Source organism: Labeo rohita, chromosome 6 (assembly GCF_022985175.1).
Source record: "Labeo rohita strain BAU-BD-2019 chromosome 6, IGBB_LRoh.1.0, whole genome shotgun sequence".
NCBI lineage: Eukaryota > Metazoa > Chordata > Actinopteri > Cypriniformes > Cyprinidae > Labeo > Labeo rohita.
This window is the reverse complement of record NC_066874.1, coordinates 29,808,084-29,818,626: the sequence shown is the minus strand read 5'-3', so window position 1 is coordinate 29,818,626 and position 10,543 is coordinate 29,808,084. Positions and strand designations below refer to the sequence as shown.

Here is a 10,543-nt window from a genome sequence, read left to right as displayed (position 1 = left end):
AATGCTAACTGTGTATTTTCTGAAACAAGCATATGCATCTACTGTTCCCTAAAGACAAGAGTTTTGAGATAGAGTCAAGAGAGTCTGAATCATCTCCAAACATGCTACGCACATACAATAAATGCTAAACTGTTAAAAATACTAATTGTACATTAGTACAGTTGAAGCTTCCCAAACTACTCATAACTCACATAAGTTGAACTGTAGTCAAGTTAGCCATAAACTACTAACAAAAACAGCTTACATGGAAGACATTTAAGACAATTTATATTTTTTTTTTTTCACTCTGAGGAAGTATTTCTTTTAAAAATCAGTGTACATCAGGACCAAAAAGAGTTGTGATCTCCAACTCATTAACAAGTTGTGCTTCTGATTTGAATCATTTCAATGAATCAGGACTGAATGATTCATTCACAAACTGGATTGAATCGCCCAAATGTCCGAGTATTATCATCACTGACTGAAAATATAATTTTCTACAATCAGTGTATATCAGATACAAAAAAATAGTAGTGATCTGACACATGAGCAAACTGATTTTTTTGATTTGGATCTTTTCAATAAAACATGACTGAACAATTCATTCACATGTTAGACCGAATGGCCCAAATGTCTGAATATTATCATTGACTGAAAATATAAATTTTTACAATAAGTGTAAATCAGGTACAAAAATAGTAGTGATCTCTGATTTATGAACTAATTGAACTTTTAATTTAGATCATTTTGATGATTCAGGATTGAATGATTATTTATAAATTGGATTGAATCAAAACGTTCAAATATATCACTGACAGAAAATGTAAATTTTTACAATCAGTGTAGATCAGGGGGAAAAAAATCATATCTTTGATCTTTGACCCATGAACAAATTGTACTTTTGATTTGGATCATTTCAGTGAATCAGGATTCAACTATTGACTCACAAGTTGGACTGAATGGCCCAAAAGTACAAATAATACCATTGGCAGAAAATATAAATTTTTACAAAAAGCATATCAGAAACAAACAAACAAACAAAAGTAGCGATCTCAGACTCATGAACAAATTGAACTTTTGATTTGGATCATTTCAGTGAATCAGGACCGAAGTGATTCTTTTACAAATTGGATTGAATCGCCCAAACGTTCAAATATATCACTGACAGAAATATATTTATTAATTTTTGACAATTAACGCATATAAGGAACAAAAAAATAGTAGCGATTTCCAACTCATGAACAAATTGTGCTTTTGATTGGGTCATTTCAATGAAACAGGACTGAATGACTACTTTGGACTGAATGGCCGACATGTCAAAATATTACCACTGACAGAACAGCATATATCAGAAATAAAAAAAAAAAAACACAAAACAAACCAAAAAAAAAAAAAAAAACAGTAGCAATCTCAGACTCATGAACAAATTGTACTTCTGATTTGGATCATTTCAGTGAATCAGGACTGAATGATTCGATCACAAATTAGATTGAATCACCCAAACATCCAAATATTTCACTGACAGAAAATATACATTTTTATATTCAGTGTATATCAGAAACAACGACAACAAAAAAATAGTGATCTCTGACCGATGAACAAATCAAACATTTGATTTGGATCATTGAAGTGAATCAGGACTAAATGATTTGTTCACAAATGTGACTGAATCCACTAAACATCCAAATACATCACTGTCAGAAAATCTTTATTTTAATTTATTATATCAGAAACAAAAAATAGTAGTGATCTCCGATTCATGAATGAACTGTACTTGATTTGGATCATCTCAATGATTCAGGACTGAATGAATCATTCAGGAATTGGACTGAAAAATCCAAATAGTTCTGAATCAGCAACTCACTAACTCAATATATCCAGAAAGTGACACAAAGTGAACGAATAATTCGGTCCGATTCACTGAAAAAAAATAGCTTCAAAAGAACTATTAGTTCACAAATCATGAATATTGCTAGTTTTTACAAATACCAAATACAATCATAATGACAAATAAAAACAGTGTGACAAACAGCTAAATTAAGCTATCAGTAAAAGGACCTGCACCTGAATTGGTGAATCACATGATCAGATGTGCTGATTCACTAAAAAGATCATACTTCTGAATCTTTTCATTCTGCCTCAATTTAGCTGTAAGGCTTATATTTGTTTAGAAAACGTATTCACATCACACTCTACTAAAAAAAAATGTGTTTCTAGCATCACTGCTTTTACTTATTCACTCCGCAACACTGTTATGAATGCTTCAAACACCTACCGTGATTCAAGGGCAAGAAAGGTCTTTGAGTTCTCCGTTTCAGAAGACTGACCCTTTGTCCCAATGCCACGACCTGCAGCACAATGTCCTGAAAACACAGCCAAAGCACTCAAAATTACCTCAACACACACACACACACACACACACACACACATACAAGCTTAAATGCTTTTATCTCCTAGTCTTGGCTAATGACACATTCTTTCAGTTGAAAGCTTGCTCACTGTCTGCAATTAGCTAAACACATTAGTACATTAGTCCATCATTATGAACGCTCCAGTGTCTGAACATTATGTTTATGACGTGTTCGGCGCAGGCCTTTGTGTGACTTACTTCTCCAAGTAAATGACATCTTGACTAACCTCGCAATGCCCCTCCTTGTTCTGCTGTTGATATTGCTAATGGTAAATTAGCCAGACAAAATCGCTGGCAAATGGTATTATGCTAATAGCATTAGCCCTGCCCTATGCAAGTCGGTCTGAAGTGTTCCGTGACAGCTGCAAAAGCGCTACGTGACTCACTGATGGAATGCTAATAACGCGGCGGCTGCGCATAAATCTGTATATCAAAGAAAGAGGCTACATGTCAGTTTCAGTGCGAACATTAGCATAGTCATGTGACATCTTGATGCTCTTGAAGATTTTATCAAAGCGTCGTGACAGATGGATAATGAAAGATGTCTGATTGTTTATTCTTTTTGTTCTGTTGGTGGGTGGATGTTACGTTTAAATGAGCTTTCTCTTTTGTGAAGGCAAAGTAATCACGCTTCAAAGTTACAATCGGACGAGATTTCCCATAGAGATACTTTTATTTGAGATAATACTGACACTTTGACTCAATATTGGCCACCAAGGCTTTTAAAAACAAACAATAAATCTTTTTGCTAGCTTCTTTTTTTACCGCTCCCGCAGACCACTTCAACTTTTCCATCCATTATTAATACCTGTAACTCTTAGCGTCATACTTGCCTCTTGCACAAGTCCGTTTCAAAATGGAGCTGAGTGCCCCCCAAACCATACTCAAAAATCATACACTTCACACTGATCAAAAAGTCTGCCCATAGTAGAAGAAAGAAAATATTGGCACCAAAGGATAGGGGACTGAATATTAGTGCCTCTGAAACATATGATTCAAGTAATAAGCCAAGCTTTCAAGTCCACTTTCACTCCAAAAAGGAAATGTAATCCATTGTTCTGAAATCGCAGAATTGTCTCTGAACTGGTCCACATCTTGATTTTTATGGAATATTTACTTTACATGGTATGATCTTGTCCGACACTGTTAGAAAACAAAGACAGGAGTTCGGCAGAGCGAAAATAGAAGAGGGGTGGGAAAAAAGAGAGAAAAATTCCATATGTTTAAATGGTCCATTTCAAGTGACATTAGTATTCGACTGAGGTCCAACAACTTGATCCCAATAGTTGTGAAGTAGTTTGAAGTCTATGTATCTTCATTTCCATTGCTTTGATCAAAAAAAAAAAAAAAAAAGCTCCTAGTCCCAAATGTATATTGGTCCCAGACTATCGTGTGACCTGAAAAAGAGGAGTCCAAGTTATCATTTCATGTCTGTATATGATTTCAGCAATAACCCAGAGAGATTTTGCAATACCATTTATACCAGTAGATGTGTACCTGCACATTTGTATGTGCAGGAAAGCAGGAAAGGGATAGTTCACCCAAAAATGAAAATTTGATGTTTATCTGCTTACCCCCAGGGCATCCAAGATGTAGGTGACTTTGTTTCTTCAGAAGAACACAAACGAAGATTTTTAACTCAAACCGTTGCAGTCTGTCAGACATATAACAGCAGTCAATGATAACGTTACCAAATCTTTGAGAGTAAAAAAAAAAAAAAAAAAAAAAAACACAAACAAAACCAAATTAAACCCTGTGACTCGTGACAATACACTGATGTCCTAAGACACTAAACAATCGGTTTGTGCAAGAAACTGAACAGTATTTATATATTTTTTTTTACCTCTGATTCACCGCTATGTCCTACTGTCCTGAGCACTTGCAAAGCATCTGGTGCACAAACCGATCATTTCGTGTCTTAGGACACCAGTGTATCGTCACAAGTCTCAGGGTTTAATTTGGTTTTGTTTGTGTATGTTTTTTTTACTCTCAAAGATTTGGTAGCCATTGACTGCCATTATATGACTGACAGAAGAAACAAAGTCACCTACATCTTGGATGCCCTGGGGGAAAGGAGATAAACATCAAATTTTCATTTTTGGATAAACTATCCCTTTAAATACATTATTTATATATCCAACTTTTTCCTGAACGTGGAACGCAACAACAGCAATAGAAAAATTAATTTCTGCATGCGAGTTATATTGTTTCAAATCAAGAAACAGGTTTGGGTTGTCTGATAAGGATAATGATAATAATAATAAAACTTTTTTGTCTCTTAGAAATGCACATTTGAAAGTAGCTTGAGGATGCAGAGGTAAATTTTTGTTCATTATCAATCAGTAACATCTGTAATAATTGCAGCAACCTGGTTAAATTTATTCTGACCCAATTTTTTTTTTAATTAAGCACTGGTCTCCCATAGCAAGCATGCATTTTAAATCATGATAAACACTTAAAACCACACATAATGGTAAAAAATATAACTACATGGTTTTATAGGTAGCCTATCTGTATGAAAAATGGTAGTCTAAAAACATTCAATATAAATGCACACTTGCTATAGCTTAAATCACAAATACATACATACTATAATTATATACCATTACTCCTGTAATAAAATTTAATGTGAATATCCCACATTGCTGCCACAATACCATGGTGCAGTGAGTGTTACTACAGTAACTCCATGGTAAATGATGGCGATGTGCAGATTGAAAAGCCTTCTGACTTGTTGCACACAGCTTTAAACTAGTTTGAATCACAGAGTCATTTATGTTCATCGCTGAATTCAAGTGTTTCACACTTGATCTCACAGCACTGTTTAGTGATCACGTGACGGAGTAAATGCATTTTCTCTAATGAGCTCGCACAGCGCAGCAGTTTGAACTTTGGTCCGAGCAGATAAACGGACCATGTGGTGCAACTCAAATGAGTCATGCTGTTTCGTTCAGCTTTTGGCACATAAAAATTACATCGAAGTCATCATATCGTTTTATCGAGGAAAATTATATCGTGATAATTACTGTTATTGAATTATCGCCCAGCTCTACTTCAACCCGTTACTCCCACTGATGTCCACTATATGGAGAAAAATCTTGGAACGTTTTCCTCAAAAAACGTAATTTCTTTTCAACCGAAGAAAGACACAAACATCTTGGATGACATGGGGGTTTCCACTTTTTTTGATAATTTTTTGTTTGTTTGTGTTTTAGTCTAACTGATATGTTAATGTAAGGTGTCATTGCTATAGACTTAACATTACAACACTTCAGCATATCAACAAAACACAACAACAACAACAGCAACCACCACCACAGAGTGTTAACTAATTATCTCTTGATCATTAGAAGGCCTTAGGCGCTATAAAAATGGAACATTCTTCTATTAGAAGTTTCCTCCAAGGCATGAGGTGTTAGTACGGGGACTGACACATGCTCACACAGGCACATTGTATTGTCGCCTACAAGTGTCATTAACCACACCACCAGTATGAGCTCAGCGGTAGCGGCCCGAAATAGAGAGCGGCACACTGAGGGACCGGAACCGCTAGCTCCTCTGGATCTGGGAGGGCTTAGCATGCAAGTCTGGTCCTGCTCCAGCTCTGAAACACAAAAGCAAGGCTCTGGGTTCAGAGGCCAGGGTATAGGGCAGGTCTCTATAGCTGTGGATAAGGCCAGACTGGCAGGCTGCTAAGGGAAGCCCAGTGTAATCTACACCTTCAGGTCATTGCCAGCAGGCAGCCGGAGGACACACAGAGGAAGTGGAAGGTGTCCTGGCCGCCGTCTCCTTCACTTCCTACCTCCCTCTCTGGTACACACATGGACTCACTAGACCGCCAATTCAACAGAAACAAGTTCAGACTGAGCTACTGAGAACTGTTCAAACACAACATAAAGGGGTCAGGATATTGCTGAATGCATTTTAAAATTTGACTTCTGTTGCGCAAAACTTCATTCTATTGTGTATTTATTTTTTAGCAGTATACAGAATATTGTATTATATGCTGGCACTTGCTAATATAATAGAGTAATATAAACTGTATTATAACACTGTTAAAAGTTTAGGGTCTGTACATTTTTTAAAATGTTTTTAAATGCTGAACAAGGCTGCATTTATTAAATTAAAAATGCGTTAAAATGTGAAATATTATTAGATTTTAAAATAATATATATATATATATATATATATATATATATATACGTGTGTGTATATATATATATATATATATATGTGTGTGTGTGTATATATATATATATATATATATCTCATTCTAATATGCTGATTTCAGGCTCAAAAAAAAAAAACCACACACACACACTTTTTTTTTTGTAATACATTATAAAATTAGAATGTTCAAAGAACAGAATCTATTTAAAATAGATCTCTTTCATAATATTATGTTTTCAGTGTCACTTTTGAAAATTTAATCTAAATTGAATCTATCTTCTTTAAAAAAAATAAAAAATAAAAAAAAATAAATATAACTAAATTAAAAAACTTCAAAAATTGTATTTATTTTTTTTTATTTTTTTTTATAAATATTTTATTTTATATTTTTATTTTACTTTCTTTACAAATTAGTTTACATTTTCATTTTTTGCTTCGGTGTTAAGAATTTGAAATTAAATTTTTATTGTTGTAGACTACTGAAAGTTTAGTATTGCAACAATTTTATTTATTTATTTATTTATTCAGAACAAACTGTTAACCACAGCTTATAATCTTGAGCATATATTTAAAACCAAAAGCAAAACTTAAATCAGAACCTAGCAAAAAATTAATTACATATCCAGTTTAATTCAAACGGATGTGGTGCAAAGTTAATGATCACAGAGATCAAATCTCAGATTAAACAACTTCATCATGCCCTCATCATTCCTGGGATCTCTTCTCGCAGTTATATTGCATGTCCACATCCACGGACGGTGGCCTAGAGGGCCCCAAAAATCAAGCCCAGGTTTGAGAGATGCTCCCAACACCTTAGAGGTCTGCCTGCTGTTGACGTGAGTGCAGCCGCATGAATTATTAACAGGGCTAAAGTAAAAAAAGGTCTGCCTCACGCAGGCCCCTCTGCCCCATGAATAATGGAGGACTCGACTCAAGCGCAGGCATTTGGAGAGTCAAACTTCTCAGCCTGATGGATGGCTACAAGCCCTGTGTGTCAACCGTACATACACAGCGGCTCGCAAACACGCGGCAGCAAACATAAAAACAATAACTCACATTAACCTGTGGAAGCGCATCATTGCCCTGCGCTGACTTTCCTAAATGCGATGCCACATTGTGTTTCTTTTGTCTGGGCTTTTGTTGTACAATAAAGGTTGTCTAGAGTCCCAGATTGTGTTTTATTTAAAGACGATGTCAAATGCAACGACCACTAACAAGCTGAAAGCATGACAGTCGAGGAAAGCAGAAAGCTGCTGAATTCTGAGGAAGAATGGAAGCAAGGACTGACACTAGTTAGCGAAAGGCTTTTAATTTCAGACGTCAGATGATATTTGTCCAATGATCAGTATATTTACTATTTTATAGATTTAAATGAATTGATCTATCTATCTATGAAACATGAGGTGCATATCTTTTTAAATACTGTTAAAATATACACTACCAGTCAAAAGTTTTTGAACACTAGGATTGTTTAAATGTTTTTGAAAGAAGTCTCTTCTGCTCACCAAGCCTGCATTTATTTGATCCAATGTACAGCAAAAAAAAAAAAGTAAAATATTTTTACTATTTAAAATACATGTTTTATATGTAAATATATTTTAAAATGGAATTTAATCCTGTGATTTCAAAGCTGAATATTCAGCATCATTACTCTAGTCACATGATCCACCAGAAATCATACTGATATTCGGATTTGCTGCTCAAAAAACATTTATTATTATTATTATTATTGTTCAAAACAGCTAAGTACAATTTTTTCAAGTTTCTTTGCTGAACAAAAAGTTCAGAAGAACAGCATTTATCTGAAATAGAAATATTTTGTAACATTATAAATGTTTTTATCAATCAATCAATTTAAAGCAGTAAAATTCTTAATTTCAAAAATGTTTTTTTCCACCCAAAAAAATTATAAAAATAAAAAAATTATACTGACTCCAAGTTTTTGAATCATATAATGTATAATGTTACAAAAGCATTTTTGCATATTTCTATTCATCAAAGAATCCTGAAACAATGTACTGTTTTAAATACTGATAATAATAATAATAATAATAATAATAATAAAAAATCTTGCATATTAGAATGATTTCTGAAGGATCATGTGACACTGAAGACTGGAGTAATGATGCTGAAAATTTAGCTTTTGATCACAGGAATAAATTACATTTTGAAATATATTAAAACAGAAAGCAGTTGTTTTAAATAATAATAAAAAACGTTCCTCATTACTGCTTTTGCTGTATTTTGGATCACATAAATGCAGGATTGGTGAGCAAAAGAGAACTCTTAAAAAAAAAAAAAAAAAATTGTACTGTTCAAAAACTTTTGACTGGTAGCGTATATTGAGTAATAAATATTAATAACTGAGTATATAATATTTATAAATACTTTTTTCCAGTATTGTTTATACATCTATTGTTTTTCACTTTTTAAATATATTTATTGTAAAGTGCATTGAGTTTGGTGTTAGGACTGTACTTAATATTATATTAAGTACAGTCTGACTGTTGTTACAGATATTTTGGAACATTTCTCGAGCTGGTATTGACATTATTTTGATGGCTACAGGACTGTGCTGTAATTGGATATGCTCTGTCTCACCTTAGTCGTCTTGACTTTGTTTCCCGTGCTGCAGCTCCAACCTTTTAGATCAGGCAACACCTTACACTCCTCGCCCTCCATACACGGCTGCATCTGACACCACCACTTCTGTGCTACTATAGAAGCTGCGCAGACAGAGAGAAAGACAGAAAGAAAAGAGAATCTCAGCACTCTGCTCACTCTGTGGGAACTGCCAAAACGAGAAAGAAACATGCCCAAATCACCACGCATCCAAGATTTTGAAGGATGCAGCAATGAAGATTGAGAGGAGGAGAAAACCTCAGAAGATCTCTCGCTCACGTCCACTGTCAAAAGAAATGAAACTATGTCTTTGTATCTCTTTCACCCAAAAACAATGAGGCTAGTCAGGGAGGAGGTCTTTGATTCAAAGCTGACGGATTGAATCCATCAATCCGATGTGGGCTCGACGCTCACTGTATGTCTTTCGGGATAAAGTTCTTCCTTCATGTCAAGATGACAAGAGTTGCGGTCTGGGGGATTGGCACAATGTTGAGGGTTAAGGGGAATTGAGAAGTAGAAGGAGGACACTGTCAAGCTTGAGGCCTCAACTTTTAATATGGGGCAGAGAGGAAGCAGCTATAAACTTTTTAAGATTGCAAAATATCAAAATCACAGTTTTGTGGTCCAAGTCCTTGTCTATCAGCTGAATCCAGATATACGATAAAATAAACTTTTAGGCTGGATGGAAAAACATGCCTCTACCTACATTTCCAAATAGGCACCTACACATTAAATTCACTGCAGCTTCCTAATATGAACACTAGCTGCTTTAAAACACCAACAAATTTTATTCCTTTTCACACGAATTATGATTGCAGAGGCAGATTAGGATTTTGTTTAGTATAATAAGGATTTTACAGATTATCTGCATGCGATTCCATGCGCAATATTATGTTATCACCTCAAAATATTCACCATCCTGCATGATTTGTAAACTAAATCATTTTGTGGTTTGCATGACATAACCATGTCCATATGTATGGTTAAACTTGCTCATTAGCCCACCCGGTAAATCTTTGCACTTGCACCGTGGAGCCCTCTGGTACATTCAAAGTGCCACAATAAAATATGCAAGCTCCATTTAATTTTGCGGAAACGTCACCACAAGCAAGCTTTTCCAATGATCCTGTGTGAAACTTATATGCTGTATATTTATGAAAATAGACCACAAATATTCATGACCGTGTACATAGAGATAAATGCAAATTTTGTCCAATAAAATGTTTTCTTCAATGAGAATGTCCCATCTTCCAGAAAAAAAATGCAATTAGCAACAGCAAGTTTTAATGTAAATTAAAAGACTACCAGATATTAAGAGATTTTAAAAACAAGAATGAGCCGCTTAATCGTCAATCTTCTGTC

The 10,543-nt window shown here is 34.7% G+C and overlaps 1 protein-coding gene across 1 annotated transcript in view; it reads right to left on the bottom strand.

Annotated features, from left to right (window-relative positions):
• Positions 1-3,717: 3,717 nt before the first annotated feature.
• Positions 3,718-10,543, bottom strand: part of tafa3a (TAFA chemokine like family member 3a) — a 106,930-nt gene continuing 100,104 nt past the window's right edge. The window contains exons 4-5 of the mRNA XM_051113557.1: positions 9,161-9,285; positions 3,718-3,786 (exon numbers count right to left, since the gene is read on the bottom strand). Of these exons, the coding sequence (XP_050969514.1) occupies positions 3,775-3,786; positions 9,161-9,285 (137 nt within the window). The 3' untranslated portion in view covers positions 3,718-3,774. The remainder of the gene's footprint in view (positions 3,787-9,160; positions 9,286-10,543) is intronic.